The sequence below is a fragment of the Ochotona princeps genome, chromosome 6 (assembly GCF_030435755.1).
Source record: "Ochotona princeps isolate mOchPri1 chromosome 6, mOchPri1.hap1, whole genome shotgun sequence".
NCBI lineage: Eukaryota > Metazoa > Chordata > Mammalia > Lagomorpha > Ochotonidae > Ochotona > Ochotona princeps.
The window spans coordinates 63,652,431-63,678,073 of NC_080837.1; the positions used below are offsets into that span (position 1 = coordinate 63,652,431).

Below are 25,643 nucleotides of genomic sequence, written 5' to 3' on the forward strand. Positions count from 1 at the left end.
TACCAATATACAAACTGCTTTATTAGAAGTCATATTTTCTTATTTTTGCTACGCAGAATCAGAGTTTGAAAAATAATAATCTTTCTCTTCCTCATCTGATTCCACAGCATTAGTGAACAGCTTTCCAACACCAGAGTTTTCTCCTAAATCTGTGAAGAGAAATTTAATAGGAAGGATTAATATGTATCCCATAATATATATTCCAAAGTGACTCCAAGAAAATTGAAAACATCAACTCCATGGTAGGTTTCTCTACTTGAGCATGACTATTAATACCACTGAAATAAAAGACTTAGTTCTCTGAGAGCACTAAGCCGTAAGACAAAGACATAAATTACCTTTGCTAAACAGGGTTTTTCTTCTTGATGTTGCCTGAGGTGAGACATGAGTTTCAACCTATAAAAGAGTTGAAATAGCTAAATGCTAGTTTCTGTGATGTCTGCCCCAAAACCAAACTAAATTTATCCCCACAGTATAATATTTTCAATATGTACTTAGAACGAATTCAGTGTTATTCCTCACTACTGGCAAATCTTACCAAAAGGAATTAATAGGAACTCAAGGGACAGTCTTTAAAGGCAATCTCTGCACTTCTGAAAGGACTAAATGTACAAAGTACTTATTTTGTTTATGTGATTACAACAGTAACTAGAAAAGGTAACCCAAACAGTAAACGCCATACTTTAGTAAGATTTTAATTCTCTATACTTCAGGTTAAGTTCTTGGCTACAATTCAGTATATGCTTACATGTATTGGATCAGTCATCTCCAAAGTATTAGCCATAGCTAGCAATCTTTTAAAAAAAGAATCAAATAGCAAATATAACAGAATATGCCCCTGTATTAAGCGGAACATTTTTTGAAAAATTTGGAAATGCAAACCTATGTTCCTCGTCCAGGATACAAATATGCTTTTCCTATATTAATTATACCATTTAGTTCTCAAAATCAATTACATTTTATTTACATTACATTATTTAATCCTTATTCCCAGTGTCATACAATGCAGAATGAGATTAGCGGGGCTGTGAAAGTGGCATAATATGCGAGCACTGGATTATGTCCTGGCTGCTCCATTTCCAGTCCAGCGCTTGTTAATGGCCTGGGAAAGCAGCAGAATGTGGCCCAGGAACTTGGCTCCTGGCCACCCTGGTGACAAAGCTCCTGGTCTGTCCTGCCTTTGCAGCCATCTGGAAGGTAGATGGAAACTCTATCTCTGGAACTTCACGTTCAAACATCAAGAAACCTACTGTTCATCTGCTTAAAATTTCAAAAACCAAGAGAATAAAATGTTCTCCTAATCTTTTCTTCTTGGGATATAAATCACCCAATTAAGGCAATTCTAAGTTAAAATTTACCTGTAATTGAATTTTAAATGTTAGAATGTAAAAAGAATGTGCTAAATTTGAAAAACAAAACAAACAAAAAAAAAACAAACAAAAAAACCATTTGAAGCTATTTCAGCGTGTCTTAGAATCTGATGAAATTTCTTAGTATCTCCCATCAGTGAATGTACACCAAGCCTCTGTGTCCTGTTACAGATATTTTTCTCAAGCATGTATATATTTTTCCTACTCTACCTCATTTACTAAATGAAAATTTTTACCTTCAGTCTATTACCTGCCATGGTAATTCTAATTTCATTCACAGCTCACATTATACCTGTTTTAGATTATAAGCACCTTGAGGGCAAGGACTGTTAACATGACTTAAATCTACCATAATTTATCATATATATGATTGTTCAACAGGTGTGAGGTAAGCTAGGAAAAGAATACTTACTGTTCCTTTCTTGATATTGGCCCATACAACACCACCATTACTTTTATGGGTTTTTTGTATACGAGAAACATATTTATCACAATCATTCCTGTTTCAATAAAAAATAATTTCGCATGAACATTAACTATCATATTTTTTCTACAGATTAAAGAGTAAATGACAGGCTAATTTGAAATCTCTTTGAATCTATAAACACTACAGCTTCCTTTCTATTTTAGACAGCAAAGGTATGCCTACAGAGATGGACAAAATACTCAAAATATTTTGAAGAAAAACACGGAACATGAATATTTTAAGAAACTGTGTTCTGCTTATTTTTCATTGTCCTACATGCTTTCTAATCTTTACTTACTGCCTCTTTTCCAAAACTCTGAGTATTCTTTTAAGGTATATTTATTTATTTGAAAATCAGTTGTTGAGAGATGGAGAGAAGGGGGGGTTCTTCCAACTGAGTTTCCCATATAGTTTGCCAAAGCCATGCCCTGGGCCATCGTGTACAGCTCTGCCAGGCACATTATCAGGGGTCTGGATCAAGTGAAGCAGCTAGTACATGAACTGGAGTCTACTGGGGATGTCGATGCCACAGGCATTGGCTTAACCCACTCTACCACAACACTAACCCCTTTCACTGAGACTGCTTTTCGGGTCCAGCATTGTGGTGCAGTGGATAAAGCCAGTACCTACAGCACTGGTATTTCATGGGTGCTGGTTCATGTCCTGGCTACTTCAATTCTTGATCTAGTTCCTTTCTGATGTGCCTCATAAAGCAGCCTGTGATGTCCCAAGCACTAGGCTCTTGGCTGCTGCCTAGCCAGCCCCAGCTGTTGTGGCCCTTTGGGAACTGAACCAACAGATGGAAGATCTGTCTGTTCCTGTAGCTCAAATTAATTATTTAAAAACAGAAACAAACAAAAAGACCCTCCCTTTTGGCACCCCATTTACTCTTTTTTCCTGTTCATTTACCTTCCCGTAAAGGTGGAAATCTTGCTATCACTTTAAGAATATGCTGATGAAAATGAAATTTCCAGCTTCCAGCTCTGTAGGTTTTGAATCTAGCTTAGCAAGTCTTGTATTAATTCATAATTATATTTTTCTTGTATTCCTAGTATCTATGAAATGAGGCAAACTTCTTTAATCTCTTCTTTTCATTAAGTCTTAGCAATTAGGCCTGACTTCTGTTTTATGGATGAAGTGTCCCTTGAGATGTATAGGAGTGCTATACAAATAAAAGAAATTAGTCTGTGTACATGTTCTTTTCTGTCTTTTGATTGTTTCTGGTGGTTGCTGCTAAGTAAAAGCTTTCAATTTCGGTTTATGGATGACTTCATCTTCCCTTTCCTAGTCTCTGGATTTTAGAACATAGTTAAGAAAGGCTGTTTCAGGTCCAGCACTGGCATAACACATTAAACCACAGCCTGCAACATCAGCATCCTGTCCTGGGTGACAGTTCGTGTCCCAGCTGCTGCACTTCTGATCCAACTCTTTGGGCCTCTGCACTGACACGGCAGATCCAGATGGAGCTCCTGGTTTGGGGCTGGACATTTGTTGTTGTCTTTGCCACTCATCCTCAATAACTCTGCCTTTCAAATAAATGTCTTCGGGAAAAAAAACAAAACTACTCACTATTCTGAGGTTATAATTCTTCCATCTACTGGTTCGTTCCCCCAGACTGCTGCAACAGCCACAGCTGGGCTGCTCTGAAGCCAATAGCTTTATCCAGGTCTCCCACATGGGTGCAGGGGCCCAAGCACTTGGGTCAAGTTCTGCTGCTTTCTCAGGCCATTTACCAAGGAGCTGGATCAGAAATGGAGCCACCAGGACTCAGAATGTTATCCATATGGGATGCTGGCACCACTGGTGGGGCCTAGCTCTGACCTTTATTTACTTATTAAATTTTTATATGTACAACATCCATCCACATGGAATAACAACCCTAATTACTGAAATCATCTGTTCCTCATACCTAGGAACTATGCATTGCTGATTATTTTTGACTATTCTTCCTATTAAAGGCGTTACAAGCCTGAAATGTGTGTTCTGCAATATGCTAAAGCGAAAGACTGACATACCATATGCATTAATGTTTACCTATTTATAGAGGCTAACATGCCAGGACTGACATGCTGACATTGAGGAGTTTTTGCCAATGGAAAGATAACTGAAGATGGAGTTGTTGGATTTCTGTCCATATTTGGCAACGTATCATCATCATCTTGACTGTACTGGAAACTTGGCAACTAGAAAGTAAACATTATCAACAGGCACTAATAAATATAGATTTTCTCACCATATGATGCTTTCTGGTAGCTAAATTCTTTGCCTTATAATTTTTTAGATTGGATAACAACAGTACTAGATAGATGATAAAAGCTTAGTTTCTTTAAAAAAATGAATTTCTCTTGTTTAAAAGAGACAGTATCCCCAATTTCTACCAGCTGAGCTGCTGCCGTGAGGGGTGGGGGTAGCCAGCACTGCAGCAACGCAGGACCAGCCTTTCCCTGGGATGCCGGCATCCCATAAGGGTGGCTGGAGCCCTACCAGCCCTGCTCATATGCCCAGGAAGGCAGCAGCAGACAGCTTTGGGTCCCTGCCACCTGAGAAGGAGACCGAGACAGACTTCCAAGCTCCACGTTTCAGCATGGGCCACACTGCTGTTGCAGCCATTCGGAGAATGATCAGCAAATAGGAGGATAAATAAAACTTTAAGTAAAATATTTTAGGCTTAGTAGTCCATAATGTTTAAGCCAGCCTCTGTAACACTGTAGACAATATGTAAACAAATAGGCATTGCATGTTGCAATCATATTTGCTTATAAAAACAGGTGATAAGCTGTATTTGGCCTAGAAGGCCATACTGTGCTAACCTCTGGTATAGATAAAAGAAAACTATAGTTACTTAGTTTATTATTTTTTTGGTATATTATTTTTCAAAGTATAAAATCATATATTGAGATCTGTCAATATTGTATTACTGTCACCTAATCTCCCTCCTAACATTTTTTACTGTGCTTTGCTCACACCTGTGTGGAGGCTCACTGACCGAGATATTAGTACTGTAACCTAACCACATGTAAAAATAAAAAAGTCAATATGAAAAAGAAAATGGTCTTGAAGTTTAAAGATTCTTACCAGCACTCTCCGATTCTGCAAAGGTGTTGTGCTGAAAAAATCGTCATGGTCATCTTTTGGTAACTGTTCCAGAAATTCCCTCATTTGTTGCTTCCTTTTAAGAGTTCCTACTTTGGCAGTTATCTTGACAGTCGGCTTCTTGTCACCATCACCTCGCTTACCTTGAGAGTCAGTAAGACATTTGGATAAGGATTTGGTCAACTACAACAAATGCTCTATAAAGTTAAATGCCTCTTTAAGTCTCCTGTATCACAAATGATTTTTTAACACTGACATGTGTGCACTATGATTAGCTCACATTGCAATCATGAAGAAACAAAGATTACACAAAGTTTAAAAGTTTATATGCTATGAGAAAAGCTATCTTCTGCAAATATTATATATACACACAAATAAATGTACATCTAATCGAATTATTGTAGGGATACTGGATACTCTAAAGCTTCATATGAGAGAAAGGTTAGACTTGGGTAGACAGCTAAGTGGGGGGGCTATACGGCAAGAACAGCAGCTTCTTGTTACTAAGCAACACAAAGTCGTGCACAACCTTGCAAAAATTATATAACTTAAAAAGCGAAATCCCGGGGGCTGCTGTTTTATAGCAGGTGTAATTAATGCCTGCAAAGCCACCATTCCATATGGGTACCAGTTTGAATCCAAGCTGCTCCACTTTTGACCCAGTTTCCTGCACCTGAGAAAGCAGTGGAAGATGGACCAAGTCCTCAGGTTGCTGTACCCACCTGGGAGACCCAAACTAAGCTCTTAGCTCCTGCCCTCGCCAGCTGTGACCACACAAAGGATAAAAGCCAAGACCTTTACTTTAAAAAAAATATGGGGCGGGGGTGGAAACTGAGGGGGGGGAACCCCAGACTATATAGAATTGTACAATAAATTTCAAATATAAAAATTAAAAATAGATATATGGGGATGGAAACAACTGGAACTAAGACTGACCAAATGAGAGGGATGAGAGCTAACACAGCAGGATAAGATACAACAAGATGACCAAATTTCTTAAACGAGCCTGTACAAACTTTCCAGATGGTTGAAAACCCCAGATCATTTCAACAGATTTTTCTTGCTCTTGGCTGCTTTCCCATGACCCTTCTTTCTGTTCAACAAGCCTTTTTATTTTGGGAAGTTCCTCTGAGCCACTTGGTTCTGAAAGCTGTCTGTTCACTTTAATAACTTTGTTAAAAAGCACCTTCTTGGAACCAGCACTGCAGCATCACAGAGAAAGCTGCCCCCTGCTATACCTGCATCCCAAACAGGTGCAGGTTCACTTCCTGGCTACTCCACTTCTGATCCAGTTCCCTAGGCCAATGGGCCTAGGGAAAGTAGCAGAGAATGGCCCAAGGGCTTGGGCCCCTGCCATCCACATTAGGGAACTCAAAAAACTCCTGCCTTTTGGCTATTTTGGCCACTGTAGGTAGAAGATCTATTTTTCCTTCTCTGTCTTTCAAATAAACAGATAAATCTTTAACAATCAAATACTGTCTCAACTTGTTCACTGGCCTCATACTTTATCAACAGAGTAAGTTCCCAAGGGTTTACCTCAGCTGCAACATACTTGTAAGAATTTCCTGGCCCTGAATATATCATCTTGGGACTATGAAAACTCTATTCTTCATTTTCTCATGAATTATGAAGGGTCTTATTAATAAAACAATGATTCATATGCTAAAGTATCTAAAACCAACTGTAGATTTCGTAGAATGAATTCAAAGTGCAACGGTGCTAAGCTAGAAAGCTTTAACTAAGTAAGCCTGAAAACTTCATAATCTTTGATGTTTCTCATAGCTTTAATAGTTTAAGACTATACCAATACCAAGACTCATGGATAAATGTACAAGATACCCAGTGAGTGATTAGAAGTCACCATTTCTGTTACAAAGGTTACCGTTTTGGCCTTTTGGATTGGCTGCCTTTGTCTTAGTGACTTGCTTCTGGGATCCATTTTCTCGAGGGTCTTCCACATATTTCCTCTGACATTCATCAGCAGACCGAGAACCTACTGTGACAGCTACATGTGACCAGAAACCAGGCTTGTGCTTTGGAAGAGATGCAACGGCACTGTGGAAGACCAAACCAGTTAAAAAGAAACATTCAAATCAGTAAAAATAACTAAGGAAGCATGCCAGCGAGTCAGAACACTTCCCTGGGGGAATGGAATCTTACCATAATCATTCATTATTTGGAACAAAAAAATACTCTTTCCATCCAGTAACATACTGCAGTGGTTAAAATATGAACATGTAATCTTACATATTAGATGCCTTCTATTTTGTAGTATTCTATTAAATCTACAAAGTCATTCCTAATTGTTCAACAGGCCTTTTCTAAGTCTAATTATTGTTTTAGTCTTTAGCAGACCTCTGGCATTGCAAATTGTTTGTTACTCAAATTTTAGAGCGTTTTAGATTTTGGATTTTCAAGTTGCAGATGCAGTCTGTTCTAATGGTGTTATGCCAACTATGCTGTACTTTGATTTCAAATACTGTGTATGTGACAAAACATACATTCATTTCAACTAGCTGTCACAAAGGTAAAAGCTTAATAAAAAGATAATTATAACTGCACACATGTACAGAACTTGTTTTCTTGTCAATATTCCCTAAGCAATACAGTATAACATTTACAAATGCTGTATTAGGTGAAAGTGTAGAAATTATTTAAAGTATATAAGAGGATGGGCTTGGCAGCGTGGCGTGGTGGCTAAGGTCCTCGCCTTGATCCCATATGGCCGCTGGTTCTAATCCCGGCAGCTCCACTTCCTCTCTATCTCTCCTCCTCTCAGTATATCTGACTTTGTAATAAAAATAAGATCAATCTTAAAAAAAAAAAAGTATATAAGAGGATGTGCATAGGTTGTGCACAGTAACTGCTAGACCATTTGATTTATCGGACTTATGTCAATCTTGGCACTCGGGGGAGGATGAGAGGAGCCAATGCCCATGGATAAAAAGGAATTACCATATTTTTATCTTGACATAGAATCCAATTAGCGGATGTAGGTTTCACACAGTGAGGTGTAGGACTGATTTTTTTTGTTTGTTTTTTTGGTAAGAGACACAAAGAGCTCCCATTTACTAGTTCAGTCCGCAAATTAGACATCCAGTGCTAACAGTGTGGAAGGGACCCAGTGAGCCATTTCTATTGCTTCCCAGGATCTGTATTAGCAAACGTTGGAAACAAGAGAAGGAGCTAAGTATCAAACCCAAGTATTCAGATGAGGGAGATGGCATCACAGCTGAACGAAATGTCCTGCTGCTAGGTTTTAAGAGCAGCTCTCGGGCCCGGTGGCATGGCCTAGCGGCTAAAGTCCTCGCCTTGAACGCCCCGGATCCCATATGGGCGCCGGTTCTAATCCCGGCTGCTCCACTTCCCATCCAGCTCCCTGCTTGTGGCCTGGGAAAGCAGTTGAGGACGGCCCAAAGCTTTGGGACCCTGCACCCGCGTGGGAGACCCGGAAGAGGTTCCCGGTTCCCGGCTTCCGATTGGCCCAGCACCGGCCCGTTACAGCTCACTTGGGGAGTGAATCATCGGATGGAAGATCTTCCTCTCTGTCTCTCCTCTGTGTATATCTGACTTTGTGATAAAATAAAAATAAATCTTAAAAAAAAAAAAAGAGCAGCTCTCTGGAGTAAGAAACCATCATTTGTATTTACCAATTTCCAAATGGCAAATATTCTTATTGGCTCACTTCAAACTATCACTATAATGGCACTCAAAATAAGCTGAAAATGTGAACTGTTACAAGGCCATATGAGGTTTCTATCACACAGAGAGATTAAAGGACATAGATAACCTAGTCAAATAATTAGCCCAGCCCAGCCCAGGCAGCCCCCAGTCACGGTCCTAATGTAAACTGGATGGTATTGCAGCCCAAACTGGCCTGATTCACACACCATTCTGGTTCTCGGATTTGCCAGCAGGTAACATGAACTGGCCTAGCCTGGCTCACTCCAGATCTGAGCTGAAGGTATGCCAGTGGGTACCATTACCTGGCCTGGTCTGGGCTGCTCCCTTTCTTGGTTCTTGCCCTCACCTGCAGGGACTGTGTCCCAACAGAGGAGTTCCTAAGCTCCTCCATTAGAACCTCTCCCAATCCCAGACTGGTGGGGGCAGAAATACTCCAGCAGGACCCTGAAGTCACCTCACGGCTCCTGAGGATCCCATACATTCTTCATCACTCAAAGATGATCTAATACCACCACACTGCTGAAACTGCTTGTCAAATTAGTAGCCAGTTCCAATTTTTATACCTGGCTCATCAGCAAATTTACTCAGCAAATCAGTCCCACCATCATAGTGTCAATGGTCAGAAGTCATTAAATCAGTCCTGTGATGAACTGTTTTGTTTCACTCAACTTGAACTACTTACCAATGAAGTTTACGCAGTTCTTTCTCACTCCATTCTTCATCTTGATTTAAACCAGGCAAACATTCCAAGGGATACCTTTTAGTCTTATCAGATCCTTCAACAACTGGAAGCACATTCCTAACACTGGATTTCTGAACAGTCTCTGCAGAAGATTTAGCTTTCTTTTGTTTAATAAAATATTCAGTGTCACTTTCATCTGTTTCTGATTTTGTAACCCTCGTGGTGTTGCCTGTGGTTTTTCTCAGTTGTACCATAGCTTCCTTGGTTTTTCTTGTTCTGGGTTTATCAACCCTAACTTTTCTTCTAAGTTTGCTTTCTACTTCATTCTCCTCACTTGTCAAATCTGAAAAGGACTGGTCAGATGGGACAGATACTTGGTTTTCAATTTTCTCTAGTTTTGATAACAACCTAGTATTTTTCAAGTCCAAGGTGCCCATTTGCTTGTTTTTAGGGCTACGTATTTTTATTTGTGGGTTGAGAGTGAGAAAATCACACTCATTCCAATCATCTTTGTTTTTACTTTTATGGCCCACACTATCTTCAGAGGCATTTTCTAGAGTCTCTGTGGATTTACTAACAAGACTTACAGTTTCATTCAAGTCTGGTTCTCTTTCCCTTTGACACTCTGCTACTGCCGTGATGGTGGCAGAGGACAGATTATACTTCTTGCACCTTTGCTCTATAGCTTTCATAGATTTAAGCGGCGTTACCAAAATACAAGCTTTTTTTGGATTAACAGTCATGTGTTTTCTTTCTTCATCTGAGAAAAAGTGTTCTCTTGAAGTTAGAATATCAATGGGTACATTCAATTCTTCAGTTCTCTCTTAAATTTCATAAGAAAAAAAAATAATGAAATACCAAATTAGTTATAAACAAATTTAAGTATAGAGAAAATATTTCCACAAAATATTTTTTTCACAATATCCATTACATTATGGTCATACTAATTTTACCAAAACACAAGTCTACAAATCACTGCCCCTTCAACTGCAAACATATATTAAATTTTTATGCAAATAACTTCCTCAGTCTACTGATAATATACACTCTTCTACCTGATTCCTGATATAGTTCCCAATGTTTGTTGTGTTCTGTTTATATTTACTAAGACCATTTGTTGTTTCTAGAATTTTTCATTCTCAACTATTCTGTTAATGTCCCTCTACTTGCAAAGTCTTCTTCACTCATCCACGAAAGCAAACAACTATCTGCTTTGGTTTTATTCTCCAACACACCTAGTCCATAAACTTGCCCCTGATTCTTCAATTGAATGAAAGCCTTTTATTTTTTTCTAAGTTTCTTCATACCCTATACCCGCCTGGGAGACCCGGAAGAGCTCCTGGCTTCTGGCTTCAGATTGGCATAGCACTGGCCATTGTGGTCACTTAGGGAGTGAGTCATTGGACGGAAGATATTTCTATCTCTCCCCCTCTCTATATACATCTGACTTTGCAATAAAAATAAATAAATCTTTAAAAAAAATTAAGTAAATATCTGTTAAATCAACTCTAGGGGTAAATTCTTTAGGAAAGCTAAGATAATAAATTAGAGTTACTAAAACCTTAAAGACTCAAGTAATATATGAAACAGGATCTGTGCTAGTTTAAGGAAGCAGATATGATAACATGGAATTCTGTTTGCCAAGTTCTACCCTCATCACCTTTGGTGGTCACAGAACCATAATGCTCAATCTTCCCAAACTCCATAAATTATTGTGGGAAAAGAATCAAAATTGTAATCGTACTTGGTATTCTTTATTATACCATGTCACTTACTAAAGAAAAGAAAATAAGCAGTTTTCTAATTTGAAACTTAAGAATCTAGGAGTGAAACTAACAAATTATACCTTCAAATTATCCATTGTAATTATAAATATGTAAACTGTAAATGAACGAATCAATCACCAAATCATCACAGTGACACATAACAATTGATACATATATTACTCTCAAGAGGAGCAAAATGAAAGAGACTAACAAATAATACTGAATGCTAAAGAACAAAGTGTCTACATCACAATTCTTGGAAAAGTGGTATCACTCAGAATGAACTAAAAAAACTGCACAAGATTTTCACTGGCATTATGTCTTCATATTCTGAAGAAAGCCTTTTCTTCTAATTTCACATGCAAAACTAATATAAGTATTCAATTAGGAATTTAAAAAATTTCGGGCCCGGAGGCGAGGTCTAGCGGCTAAAGTCCTCGCCTTGAAAGCCCTGGGATCCCATATGGGCGCCGGTTCTAATCCCGGCAGCTCCACTTCCCATCCAGCTCCCTGCTTGTGGCCTGGGAAAGCAGTTGAGGACGGCCCAAAGCTTTGGGACCCTGCACCCGCGTGGGAGACCCGGAAGAGGTTCCAGGTTCCCGGCTTCGGATTGGCCCAGCATCGGCCCGTTGCGGCTCACTTGGGGAGTGAAACATCGGACGGAAGATCTTCCTCTCTGTCTCTCCTCCTCTGTGTATATCTGGCTGTAATAAAATGAATAAATCTTTAAAAAAAAAAAAAAATTTTGTACATCCCAATATTTAGCAAAACTTTTAGATTGGGAATATTTGTATTTATACTGGAAATATCTCTAGTCAGTTAATCGATCTGAATGAATAATCAGTCTATATTTAATATTGTATTTACTTATTTATTTATTGGAGACAGACAAGCTTATCTACGAAGGGACCAGGTGTGTGGGCAAAGAAGAGGGAAGGGAAAGCACTTCTGAGAGCCAGGAGTGGGGGGCTCTCGAGAGGAGAGAGGGTGAGGTCTACACAATGCTTGAACCTAATGCATAGGCACCTAGTTGTCCAGGGAATCGCACTTCTTCCAGTGCTTAGGTTTATTTTCACTTCTTTCCATGTGTAAGAAGTAAATCAGAAAATGCCAATGTACTGATACATTTAATTCAACATGAGACTTACAAATTTGTTACTATTTAGAAAAAAAGGCTTTAATTTTGGTAGGTAGGATATCCAATATCCACACGTGCACAACAGTAAATCAATGCATTAATTTATAAAAGCAATTCATTCTTTAACCCTTCTTACAAGCATATTTAAAATAATGACTTTCTGATCAACAAAATTTCTTAGCTTTCAGATAAAAAGAAAAATCTGTAAGTAATCTTATGTAAAAATAACAAAATAAAATAATCAAAACCGTAATTTATCACTATAGGTTAGGAAATAACTTTTATCAGATTAAATATAGGAATCTGGTCTGGGAATACCTCAAAGTTTCTTTGGGGATTGCCTTAATTGAAATGGCGGACTCAGAACCTTAACCAAGAAAAGATGGAAGATAGAACAGGTCAATCAACCACCTCAGCTATATGTTGGCAGCGAAATACTGGACAAAGGGAGAAGCTATGATATGGACTATGCCAATCAGGGGATTCTTCAACAGCCTCATCATGCCTGGAGTGGCGAGACTGGCAGTGATTCGTAACTGGTGAACTATCAAAACCACCTGAGCAAGGATCTCAGAGCATGGGTGGGAGACTAGGTGGGGCTTCTCCCTCAATATTCCCTTTACCTCAGATATATGAAGGAAACAATAGGGAAAGAGTGGTCTTACCCACTTTCCTATAGCCCTCGTACCTTTTTACCCTAATTAACAATGTAAAGATTGCCAAAATATAATAATAAAAAAAAGAGGAAAAAAAACATTTTAAATAATTTCATATGCACCATTACAAACTATTAAAGATATATTACCTTGGTTCTGACTTTCAATTATCGTTTCAAAATTGTTTAGTTTCTTTGAAGGCAACTTTTTATTTCTTCCACCTAATTCCTTCAAAACAAAAGACATACTGGTTTTAACTATCTAAACATGCTTTCAAACATTCTCAGTCTTCATCAAGCACATAAGCTTCCTGATCCTTGTTCTACAAATTTCATCAGCAGAAGAATTCAGTAACTCACTGGCCAGAACTTGAGCTTTAAACACATGTGTTATCTGTTATCTTACATTATTTCCCTTACTAATTGCATTATTTTGTGAGTGACCAGAGAGAACAAACAGAAAGAAAAATCTTCCTGAGCAGGCTCACTCCCCAGAAGGCCATAGAAGCCAGGAGCTAGGCTGCAGTCCCAGGTGCATTATCATGGAGCTAGAGTCGAAGTAGAGAAGCTGGGACTTGAATCAGTGCTCCCATTAGACAGGCATTTCAAGTAGCAGCTTACCCCACTGCAACACAGTGCTGGCCACAATTCTTTGTGAATTTTAAAGTGCTTTTTATATCTAACTCAAGCTTTACTCAAAGACCAAAAGCTTTGTTCTATCAATGACAGACTGGGAAAATAAATACCGTATCATTTACCTAACTGTCCCATAGTTTATGAAAAGTTGATACTTAACAAAATTCATGTCTTAGGATTTAATTCTGTACCTTTTCAGTGCCACTGCTTCACCTCTCCAAGTACCAGCACACAGCACGTAGTACTATCTTACCTGATTAGGCAAGTCATACCCTCCTCCATTTTGAATGGTATTACTTTTTTGGTCATCTTGGCGTCTTACAAGTGGTTTCTTTTGGCGATCACCATGGCAAATGTTTAATTCTGCAGTTCCTGGTAAACCACTGTGCTTGTTATTCTTTAGTTCTGCAATTTAAAAAATGGGGCTTTTAATAAATGAGGTGAGAGGTCTTCCCAAAGATTTTGAAATAAAATCTGTCTAACCCAATATTACAAATATTCATTCTAATTTTAACATGATATCAAGCAGTTTTATCTGGAATCACTCTGTATAGGTTCATGTTTTATTCAATCCAACAATCTCCTTTCAAATCTAAGGGTAGACTAGTAAGGTTAATCCATTTTCTCAATACAGACCCCTTTTAATCCTAACTGCATGCCAACTAAATACAAAGTAGTAATTGTTTCTCTATATTTCTGGGGCACAAGAAACTATAATTGCTAGTTTATGTACACAGAGTACTAAAGCTTACTGGCACCCATAAGGGATCCTGACACTTGCATGGGAGAGGATTAGCCAACTAAATCATCACACCAAGCTTGGGATTCAGACATCTTAACCAATGTGTTTAAAGTCTGCTCTTAAGATGATTGTTTATTTATTTATTTACTTATTTAAGATTTATTTTATTTTTCTTATTTCAAAGGCACAGTTTCAGAGAGAAGAGAGGTATTCTGCCTGCTGGTTCACTCAGTAAATGGCTGTAATGCCCAGAACTGAACTGATCTGAAGGCAGCATCCAGGAGCCAGGAGTTTCCAGGTCTCTGCCATGGGTGCAGGGATGCAAGGAACTGAGCCCCACCTTGTGCTGCTCTCCCCAGAACGTTAGCAGGGAGCTGGATTAAAAGTGCAGCAGGGGGGCTCGGCAGCGTTGCCTAGTGGCTAAGGTCCTCGCCTTGATCCCATATGGCTGCTGGTTCTGATCCTGGCAGCTCCACTTCCTCTCTGTCTCTCCTCCTCTCAGTATATCTGACTTTGTAATGAAAATAAAATAAATCTTTAAAAAAAAAAAAAAAGTGCAGCAGGGCCCGGCACAATGGCTCAATTGGCTAATCCTCCCATTGCAACTGCTGGGATTCCCATATGCGCACCAGTTCCTATCTATTTTCCATTAGCCCTGTGTGTGTGTGTGTACACACCTGCAAATGGAAGGTCTGTTTCTCTTCTCTCTGTAAATCTTTTCTGCAAGGAATGCTGACACTGCAGGTAGAGAATCAGTGTCCTATGCCACCACACCAGCCCTGATATTTATTAATTTTTGTAAATTGTTATTATGAAGAGGAGAAAGGAGAGGTAGACAAACAATGCAAGAGCAGCAACATTCCATAATAGCTGAGGGTGTTCTAAGGCCCGGGCTGGAGGCAGGACCTGGGAATACAACCCAGGTATCCAACCTGGATGACAAGACCTCAATTACATGAGACACCCTGCTACCTCCCAGGGTAGTCTGGTGCCCAGGCTGGAATTTAAACCTAGGCACTCCTATATAGGACATGGGTTTTTAAACTGTTAAACTAAAGTTATGCTCCCAAAAGGCTTAAAGAAGTAAATTTAAATGTTGATGCACAGCAATCAACATTGAAGTTACTTTTCCATTGTGCTGATAAAGCTGAAAAGCAAGAATTCTATGCCTATATAAAGCCAAACACAATACATTATAAATGCTCAACAATGTAAAGCAAATGTAAAAATTTACCTCCATGCTGTCCAAGAAGAAAAGCTAAACCTACCTGAGTTATCACTGTCCAGGTCATACGTGCTGCTGGCCTTCCGGAGGACGGTTGTTCGGCCTTCTCCTCCATCATTTTTCACTGATTTTCTTAGGTCAGAAACAAATCTTTCACTTTTCTGGTTTTGTTTGGTCTTTCTCCTGTTCCTTTCACTAGTCCTAAAACCAACAATTATTATTTTTTTTCTAATATTTGTTCTTAAAAACAAAAAAAACTGGAACAAGAAAACCACAAAAATCTTTTAGGCAAAGGGCTTTCCGCCCCAGCAAACAGTGCACTTAACCTTACATTTCTTTTTGTTTAAAGATTTATTTCTTTTATTACAAAGTCAGATATACAGAGAGAAGGAGAGACAGAGAGGAAGATCTTCCATCCGATGACTCACTCCCCAAGTGAGCCGCAACGGGCCGGTGCTGCGCCAATCCGAAGCCGGGAACCGGGAACCTCTTCCAGGTCTCCCACGCGGGTGCAGGGTCCCAAAGCTTTGGGCCGTCTTCGACTGCTCTCCCAGGCCACAAGCAGGGAGCTGGATGGGAAGTGGAGCTGCCGGGACCAGAACCGGCGCCCATATGGGATCCCAGGGCATTCAAGGCGAGGACTTTAGCCGCTAGGCCACGCCGCCAGGTCCCTAACCTTACATTTTTATTTTACTTGAATGGTAGAGAAAGAGATAGGACAAAATGAAGAAGATCTCCCATCTATCTGCAAAAGCCAGGGATAGACCTGCAGCTGGGAATTCCATGTGGTAATAAGGAAACAACCACATGAGTTATCACCTGCTTCCTCCCAGGCTGTGCATGGCTAGGAAGCTAGGATGGGAAGCACAGCTAGGACTGAGACTTGGGCACTCCAAAAACAGTCTGTAGGTATCCCAAGAGGTTCATTGCCATGCTGAACACCTGCTAGAAGTCTCCACAGCTTCTACTGACTCCAAACACAAATATGATGTATTAAGTGAAAAGACTCCAAAACAATCTCTAAATGCTTCCTATCTATGCTGTTATAGTTGCTCTTAAAGCCGATAATATAAGAAAACTGACAAATGTTTCCAGTTGTCTATTTTATAAACAATTAATTCAATCATAGCCATACTTAGTTAATCATACAACATCTATGGCTGTTCTGCTATAAACGCAGAGTTAAGCAGTTAAAATACTTATTATCTGGTCCTTTACAGAAAACATTGTTAACCATTATTATAAAGCATTTACTATACTATATTTTGATTAACTTTAAAATCTCTTATCAACTCCTCTAGCGCAAGAATTAATCAAATCAAAATCAGTGTTTGCTTTTTTTCTTTGTTGTGTCTGCAAAACTGCTAACATTCTATAATTACTGACAATCAATAACCAGAAAAAAAAAAGAAGTAAAGAATTATAGTAATTAACATAACGTGCCTCTCGAAAAATTGAGCTGGACTTCTTGACATGTATCCAAAGTCTTATTTGCTTTCTATTCCTAACAAAGACAGAAATTCTAGTATAACATTACTTCTTTTCAAATTCTTTTAAGATCAAGGACAGCTTAAAAACTACTTTATTGAAAATCAAATATAAAAATTAAAAGCATTTTACATTAAAGAAGCACACATAGCTGTAAAAGCTCATTAAATTTTATAAAATGGGCTTTACTGAATGTAAATCATATGTCAATAGTTAATTTTTAAAAACTTAATACTTTACCTTATCTGCTTCAGAAAATTGTCAATGTATTCTTTCCAATTTTGTGGAAATCCAAACATGAACTTCCTTATGAGATAATTTGGATATCCTATTTAAGGATATATAAGAGACAGAAATTATCCAAAAACTCAGAATTGTAACAAACAGCATCATTAATTTATGAAATCATTCAAGAAACATAGACTTTTTTGCTTACTAAGTGCCAGTTACTGTCACTGATACTGAAGAGTCAATAGTTAATGAAGCAAATTCCCTTGGAGCATGAAAGAAAAAAGGAAATCATGGACTATTTGAGTAGATGGCACAACAGGGAAAGTGGAGAAGAAGCAATGGACAGCAATTTAAAAAACTAGTCAGGAACTCCTCATTGTAACAGTATAACAGGAGCAAATTTCTGAAGACCATGAAGGAGTGAGCTTTTAGAATACGGGTTGTGTGGTATAGTGGACAAAGCCACTACCTGCAAAGCCAACATTCCATGTAGGTGCCAGTTCATGTCCCTGCTGATTTTCAAAAGATTTATGTGTTTTACTTGAAAGTCAGATTAACACAGTGTGAGAAAGAGAGAGAGCACTGATCTGATTGTTCATTCTCCAAATGGCCGCCGTGGCTAGTGCTGGGCCAGTCCCAACTGGAAAGCAGGAGCTTTTTCCAGTCTGCCTCTTGGATGCAGGAGCCGAAGGACCTGGGCCACCTTCTGTCATGAGCTCAGGCACATTAGCAGGGAGCTGGATTGGAAACACAGCAATTCATACGGAATGGTATTGTCACAGGCTGTGGCTTAATGCATGAAAGCATACCATAAGCTCCCAAAATGTGATTTTTGAAAAAATTTAATTTTTTTTTTTAAAAGAAGAGTGAAGTACCAAATTGATATCTTTGAAATACGGTGCGATACCAAATAGCACAAAAAAACCCAGTAAGGAATAATGATAAATTGGTAATAATAAATTTAAAATAAATTATTCAGTGTGTTTCCTTCTACCTTGAGCTATAACCAGCAGTATGCAAGGACAGAAAGTAAATCCGGTAAGGACCAGGGTTCTGCCAGTTAGGTTCAACAAAGAGCAGAAACAGAAAATCAGAGAGTTATACTATTTCTATAAGACAATTTAAGGAGTTTTTTGCTTTAGTACTTTAATGACAAAGCTTATTTAAAATAAGTGTCAATAAAGGTGATAACATAAAATTAACTCTAGTTGTGTTTTCAAATTCATACATGGTTAATGTTTATTTACTTATGATTTTTAAATACCTACTTAAAAATTTGGAAATCTGTATTGCTGTTGGAAAATGTTTTACTGACTAAAATAATAATTTATTAACTAATGATGGTTATTTACCTGCTTCTTTCATGGAAATCCGGTCTATTATTCCTTTTAAAATATAAATGTTGCCTGATATAGTTCTAACTTCATTATGTTTAATCCGCTCTTTAATTACATTACTGTGCCAATATATATTAGGCATGTTTCTAGGAGAAAAAGATAGCCTAGTTAAATCAAAGTAATCATTCTTAACTAGTACTCACAATTTATACAGATACATATGCAAATATAAATACTTTTTCACTCCAGCTACAGCAACAGCAAAATAAATTTGAAAACATTTGAAAGACAAATCTTGCAGCAGAACTCAAATGCTTGGCTAATGTGATCCTCAGAATACATACCTAGAAACTGGACTGTCAGTAAAATTTATTTTTATTGGAAAGGCAGATTTACAAAGAGGAGAGACAGACACCTTCAATCTACTGGTTCATGCCCCAAATGGTTACAACTGCCAGAGCTGAGCCGATCCAAAACCAGCAGCCAGGAGCTTCTTTGGGATCTCCCATGAGGGTGCAGGTTCGCAAGGCTTTAGTTCATCCCGCACTGCTTTCCCAGGCTATAAGCAGAGAAATGGATTGGAGGTAGAGCAACTGGGACACCAACCAGCACTCATATGGTGCAAAGATGAGGATTACCCTGTTGAGCCATTGCATCCATCCCCATACATTATACCTTATAGTATTACTTCTCTTAAACACTTCGCTGTTTTAACAGACTTTTATTTTATTTAAAAATCTAAAAGTACTGTCTCTAATACTACAAATATTAACATTTAATTTTCAAAAGAATTCAGGATGACAAAACTGAGGCTGAAATAGGATAAGTAATTTGCCCAAGTAACATGGGTAGTAAGCAGCAACAATGGGAATCTACATTGCATATCACACATCTAAGAAATGGACATGGGAAGCCGGCATTGTGGTGGAGCAGGTAAGTCAATGTGTGTAATGCAGGCAGTCGAAATGGTCACCAGTTTGAAACCTGGATGGTCCACTTCTGATTCAGCTTCCTGCTAATGCCTAGGAAAAACAGAAGATGACCCAGATGTTTGGACCTACGCCTCTCAGATAAGAGACCTGGAACAAGCTCTTGGCTCCTAGCTGAGTGCTGGCTGTCAGTGCCACTTGCAGAGTGCACCAGCAGTTGGAAGAACTTAAAATAAATAAACAAATAAATCTTTAAAAAATGAGCACAATGCAAGCAGCTATAGAGTAGATAACACAGATTTTATATACTAATTTAAAAATGTTCATGTAAGTAACTTAAACTGAGTTTAAGATATCTTTATCTTATGTTGTTACAGTTTCTTTTAACACAGGAGAAACTAGTGGAAAACTAGGAAACAGTGCTAACAGAGTATCAGATCTAGGCAAAAATCTGATGATGCTCTTCCTTAGGGAAAACTAAAAAGTGGCAATAATCACTTAAACTTTAGCTGTAAGGCAGTATTAAATAATTCTGATTTATTTTCCAGATCACTAATTTGTATCTGGTAGTTCCAGTTTAAATATGAAAATATGAACTGAAATGCATGCCATAAATATTATGCCAAAAATATGATTATGCCACTTCACTTACCAGCACAACAGAAAAAAATGATATCAGGTAAAAATTTAAGCTGCCATTTAAAGGGAAAACAAGAAAGCTGACGCTGGGACCTACATGATAGCATAGCAAGCTAATCCTCAGCCTGAAAGCAGTTCATGTCCTGGCTACTCCACTTCTGATCCTCCTCTCCGCCTGTGGCCTGGGAAAGCAGTGCAGGATGGTCCAAAGCCTTGGGACCATGGTCCCACATGGGAGATCCCAAAGAAGCTCTTGGCTCCTGGTTTTGGATTCATTCAGCATCGGCCATTGTGACCATTTGGAGTAAACCAGCAAGCAGAGAGAGCTCTCTAACTCTCCTCTTCGTAAAAATCTTCTTACAAACCAAAACAAAAAAATAAAAAAAGATAAAGCTGATACAGTCAATATGACATTTTACTTTTTGCCTCAGTTCATACTCTCATTATTTTTTTGTTGTTGTTGTTCTATAGGACAATGCTTTTAAGCCTTACATGAAAAGGACAAGTTTTATTAAACATTTGAAATGTTATACTCACATCAGTTTTCCTTCTACACATATAGCAGTATTATCATTGACACCTTTAATCATCCATTCTTGCAGCTGGATTATCTAATTAAATATAAAACAAAGAAGTTATTTCCAGTATTATTTGCAGCATACACATTACAAAAGAAAATACTCATCTAAACAATTCAAATTATTCCATACTCCCAAATTCCCATTAAGCTGGCAATCACATTCTGTTTTGAGTGGCCAATAGGTAAAACTCTTACATATGATCAAACATAGGAGAATGAATTGTTGTACTTAGTTCATACTTAGTTCATTCTATAATACAGAAATAACTACAAGTATTTAAGGTCAACCACTAGGGACAAATCATGTAAAATTCCAGGATACTTATTATAACATCAAGTCCTGGGATAACCATTTGGCCTAGCACTTAAGATGCCCATGTCACGTATGAGCATGCCTAGGCTCAATTCCCAGCTCTATGTCCTGAATGGCTGGTATGGAAGGTAAAGGCTGAAGGTCAGTAAAGATGAAGAGGCGCTGGATTCATCTATATGGATGCTGCTACCACCACAGATGGCAGGAAAATTAACAGGTGTCAAATGCCTAAAAAATGCAAAATAATGACTAGGTCACTATAGACAAACGTAACAAGAAGGGATAGAGTAGTAAAGTCTGACAGTAAGTGCTTCAGAGCAGCTTTAACTGGAAAGAACAAAGAATGGCCCATGGAATCCTATATTGGAGTTACAATTCAAATCTGAGCTGCTCCATTTCTGAACCTGTTTCCCATTAATTTACTAAGTTAGACAGTGGATGATGGTCCATGTGTGTCGACTCCTGTTCTAGACATGGGAGACCAGAATGGCGTTCCCAGCTCCTGCAGCTGGCTCCAATCCAGTGCTGGCTGTTAGAAGTCATTTAGGAAGCGAACCTGCAGATGCAAGATATCAATTTCTCCCTCTGGTACTGCGTCTTTCAAATAAATAAACAAATAAATCTTAAAATAAATAAATATAGTAAGTACTCCAAGGATCACGGGGAAAAAAATAAATAAAGATCAGGAATGAATGTAGTGTTCTTTCCACAAGCAATAATTGTTAAAACAGCATAGCTCCTGCTACAAGAAAAGTATTAATACTTGGATCTTCCTACTTGCAGCCCAATTCTTCTCATTAGACCACAATGTTGCTACAGTAAGTAATAACAAAACATGAAGTTACTGTCAACAAAATGAAAATCTGAGATTACAAATACTTGACTAACAGCTAGAAAAGTACCTTAAAAGTTTTCATACCTGAGTTTTTTTAACTTCATTTGTAGCTGTTTGAAATATATTTGGAGGAGACAGTTTGGAAACAATTCTTTTTGACCTTCGAGGTATAGCTACACTAAATCTTGGACTTGCAAGCACAATTTTACACGTATCTTCCATGGAATCTAAAAGATCAATCCCTCTGGGTGCTGCTTTTTCATTTCCCTCCTTAATTTCCTGTTTCAAAGTGTCTTCCGTTGTTACCTCACTATCAGTAACCATTAACGGATTGAAACCTTTAATAGGAACACAGTTTGTACTAAGACTCTCAACATTCGTATTTTGCAATTTTTCACAGGATGACTCAGTGTTTTCTAAAATAAATGTGTCCTTTTTGGATTTAGTGGTTGCAATCATATTCTCCTTTGGGTGAAGAATTTTTTTAGTCAACTGAGCTTTGGATAATGTCTTGTTAGAGACTCCTGCAGCTGAAATATTTTCTTGTTTTTGCTTCAGAATTGGAAATTCTGCAAAAAATATAAAACAAAACAAAATTTATGGAAGGATCTTTGGAGAAAGAAGTTAATTAAAACTGTTCAATTAAAAAAAAAAACTTCAGAATAAAAATGCCTCACTCTCCCACCCAGTCTTCTAGGAGTGCCTGATTTTCACAACTGAAACTCTGTCCACAATAAATGCTTTCTAGATACACACAGCATATAATATTTAGATATATGACAGTTCAGTAACAAACTAAAAAACAAACTTTACCATTATTTACATTGTGAAACATTTTCTTTTCCTGCTGCTTAACCAAAAGGAAATCTGATGACTCGAAACTTCTTGGGCTAAACTGAGATTTTTTAAAGAGGAAGTCAAACTGTATTAATCATCAAAAAGACAAAACTGTCTTTTCTTGTAAGTTGGTATTTAAATAAAAAAATAGATTTATTATGTGTTTGAAAGGCCGAGTTACATAGAGATTACGGAATTCCATCCACTGGTTCCTTCCCCAATAGGCCAGTTAAGGCCGGGTCAGTAGCCAGGAACTTGCTCCAAGTCTACCCATGGGTCATCTTCTACTGGTTTTCCAGGATAATTAGCAAGGAGCTGGACTGGAAGCGCAACAGCTGGGCCTTGGACTGGCACCCATATGAAATACTAGTATCATAGCCAATAGCTTAACCTACATGTGAAGACACTGTTCTTGAAATAAAGACACTTACAGACAGCAATGATCAGACCACTATACTACATGCTTGCAATACGATAGTTATATACTCCCTCTAATTTTCTATTTATTTTAGTTGGAACACAAATTGTGTTACACTGAAAACTTTTTTATATAAAATTAAAATTAAAAACAAAAACATGAACTTTTCCACATTACAATTCATGAACTCTAAGCAAAAGACTTAGAAGATGAGGGGTGTGGTGCGGGAGCTGGGAAGAAACTCTTGGTATTAGAGCTGGCATGCTGTAGTGGGTTAACTCACCACCTGCAGTACCAGTGGCCCATCTGGGCTGCTCCATTTCTGATTCAGCTTGGGAAAGCAGAGGAAGATGGCCAAGTATTTGGATGCCTGTACCCATGTGAGAGACCCAGAAGAAATTCCTGGCTCTGGACCAGTCCAGCTCCCACCACTGCAGACATTTGGGGAATGAACCAAGCAAATGGAAGATATTTCTCATCTCTTTCACTTCATCTCTTTTTGTCTTTCTCTCTCCCTCCCTCCCAAATAAATAAATCTTCTCCCCCCAAAATAGCCCATCAGTATTTGTATTGATATAACACACTGTCTTCTTTTTTGTTAATGATTTATTTGTATAACTAGCCAACACAATTTATGCACTAGATTCTGCTCCCTGACAAGTACATGAGGGCATCACACCAGCCCTGGTGTTTTTACCTTCCTGCTAGGTTCTTTCCAACAGCTCACATCTTGCTATTATTTCACCAACAATAAAGACAATAAAACTTTAACTTCCCATATACATATTCTTCATTCCCCTAAGAAAAAGTTTTCAATTGCTCTTTTCTCTCACATATTCTAATTTTTTTCAATTTTTATTTTATAGGCAGATACAGTGAGCTTGCAGCTGCTAGCTAGTTCCCCAAATGCCTTCAATGGATGAGGCAGGACAGCTGGAGCCAGGAATTCAATCCAGGTATTCTAGAAGCAATCCAAGGGCCTTCATCGGCTGCCTCCGAAAGGACTGCATTAATGTCAGGAGACTAGCTGGGTACGTGTCCAAGTACAAAGAGTGGCTCAACGCACGTCCCTCCAGAATCATGTATTTACTAAACATTTTACCAAAACCACCCTCATCAAAGTCACCAATGATCTCCACCTTGCTAAGACTCGACTTACAAAAAAACAAAACAAAACAAAAAAAAAACATTTATTTGAAAGGCAAAATGACAGAAATGGAGGAAGACAGAAATAGATTCAATCTGTTTCACTCCTCAAATGTCTGCAATGGCTAGAGCAAAAACAGGCCAAAGCCAAGACCTAGAAACTTCACTTGAAACTTCCTTGTGAGTGGCAGGAACCCAAGGACTTAGACCATTATCTGCTATCTAATAAGGGCATCAGCAGAAACCTGGAGGACCACTCATTCCAACATGGAATGCAAGTGTCCCCCACTGCATCTTTCTGATCCTTGCAGCATTAGACACAGTAGATAATTCTCTTGTTAAAGCAATCTATTTCTTTAGAATTCTGTGGTACTGCTCTTACACTTTTCCTTCTTATTCATCATCTCCTTGGTGGCCTTCTCCTTGAGGCCTTTCTATTCTTTAATCTAACTTCCTAAATGTTGGAGTGCCCAGCACAAAACATTCCCATTAGCTGGTTCCAGACCCAAATCTCCACAACAGGGACTGTTCACCACTTCCTTCAAATATGGGGGCTCAACTGCCACTTCCTCATCAACACTACCCTGATAATCCCAGTGAAAATTGCAGTCCTCTCCTATCTTTCCAGCTCTCTTGTTTTTCACCTTAAACTATAATTTTATTTAAAAAGTATCTACCCATTACTTGTATGTGAATTACAAAGGGGCAGAGATTTCTGTGTATTTTGTTCATTGCTATATCCTGACCAGCTATCTAACCCATCCAATAGTGAAAACATTAGAGCTCATTCGCAAACACATAAATAAGACTTACCTCTCAGAGAAATGCTATGCAATCTGTTGTTTTCCTTTTCTTCACAGAGGTAGGTACGCTGAAAGAGCCTTTTTTCCTGTCTGTCAAGAGTGAAGGTTTTAGTACTGTCACTTTTCAGTTGTTCCAGGAAGCTATTGTCTCTTGTTGTCTGTTCTAGCTTGTTTTGCAGAACTCTTTCTTTCATTCTCTGAAATATTTTTCCTGGTGATTCAAAGTCTGTTTTACTTTTAAATCCATTCTTGTTGGGCTTGATAGCACTGATATCAAAAGAACTGTTGGAGCTGGCAGGCTCTGCTAGCATGGTAGACTGAAATACATTGTTACTCTTACAAGTTCCCTTTTGTGGGAAAGGATTCTTTCGGTGGTTGCTCAAGTTCAATGAAGAGTTCTGATATTTCACCAAATCTTTAACAGGGGTCAGTGTGCCTGAAGGAATGCTGTCAAAAAAGACGGCATCCAGCAGCATGTTCTTCCTCCGAGATGTCTCTGAAGACAGCTGAATTCCCGGATGTTTTAAAGGTGTTTCAATCATCTTGGAAAGGCAGAAAACAACCAAGTTCCTCTAACAGAAATTCAGTCAAGCAATGTTTTCTGAAAAGAACTTCAGTAGGTGCCCTCAG

At 38.4% G+C, this 25,643-nt stretch overlaps 2 protein-coding genes across 2 annotated transcripts in view; one reads left to right on the top strand and one right to left on the bottom strand.

The window, feature by feature from the left end:
* Positions 1-4,071, top strand: part of FANCM (FA complementation group M) — a 54,556-nt gene extending 50,485 nt beyond the window's left edge. Inside the window, exons 25-26 of the mRNA XM_058666385.1 lie at positions 108-242; positions 3,881-4,071. The gene's annotated coding sequence lies outside the window, so the exon portion shown is untranslated. The remainder of the gene's footprint in view (positions 1-107; positions 243-3,880) is intronic.
* Positions 1-25,643, bottom strand: MIS18BP1 (MIS18 binding protein 1). The gene is made up of 15 exons (XM_004584793.3): positions 25,024-25,643; positions 21,894-22,378; positions 20,619-20,692; positions 18,529-18,659; positions 17,186-17,273; positions 15,501-15,658; positions 13,744-13,895; positions 13,005-13,083; positions 9,296-10,118; positions 6,812-6,984; positions 4,912-5,072; positions 3,871-4,019; positions 1,783-1,870; positions 339-396; positions 1-149 (listed from the first exon to the last, which is right to left on the bottom strand). Exons 1-15 carry the CDS (start codon positions 25,553-25,555, stop codon positions 49-51), a joined length of 3,252 nt encoding a protein of 1,083 aa, XP_004584850.2. The 5' UTR covers positions 25,556-25,643; the 3' UTR covers positions 1-48.

What these genes read in the sequence shown, in the direction of transcription:
- MIS18BP1 (XM_004584793.3), bottom strand. Translation starts at nt 25,555, where the DNA reads ATGATTGAAACACCTTTAAAACATCCGGGAATTCAGCTGTCTTCAGAG. An exon ending in TGCAGAATCGGAGAGTGCTG is followed by an intron (nt 4,020 to 4,911) that starts GTAAGAATCTTT and finishes TTTACTTTCTAG; the next exon opens with TTGCCAAGTTTCCAGTACAG. An exon ending in AAAAACCCTGTTTAGCAAAG is followed by an intron (nt 150 to 338) that starts GTAATTTATGTC and finishes TTCTCTTCACAG; the next exon opens with ATTTAGGAGAAAACTCTGGT.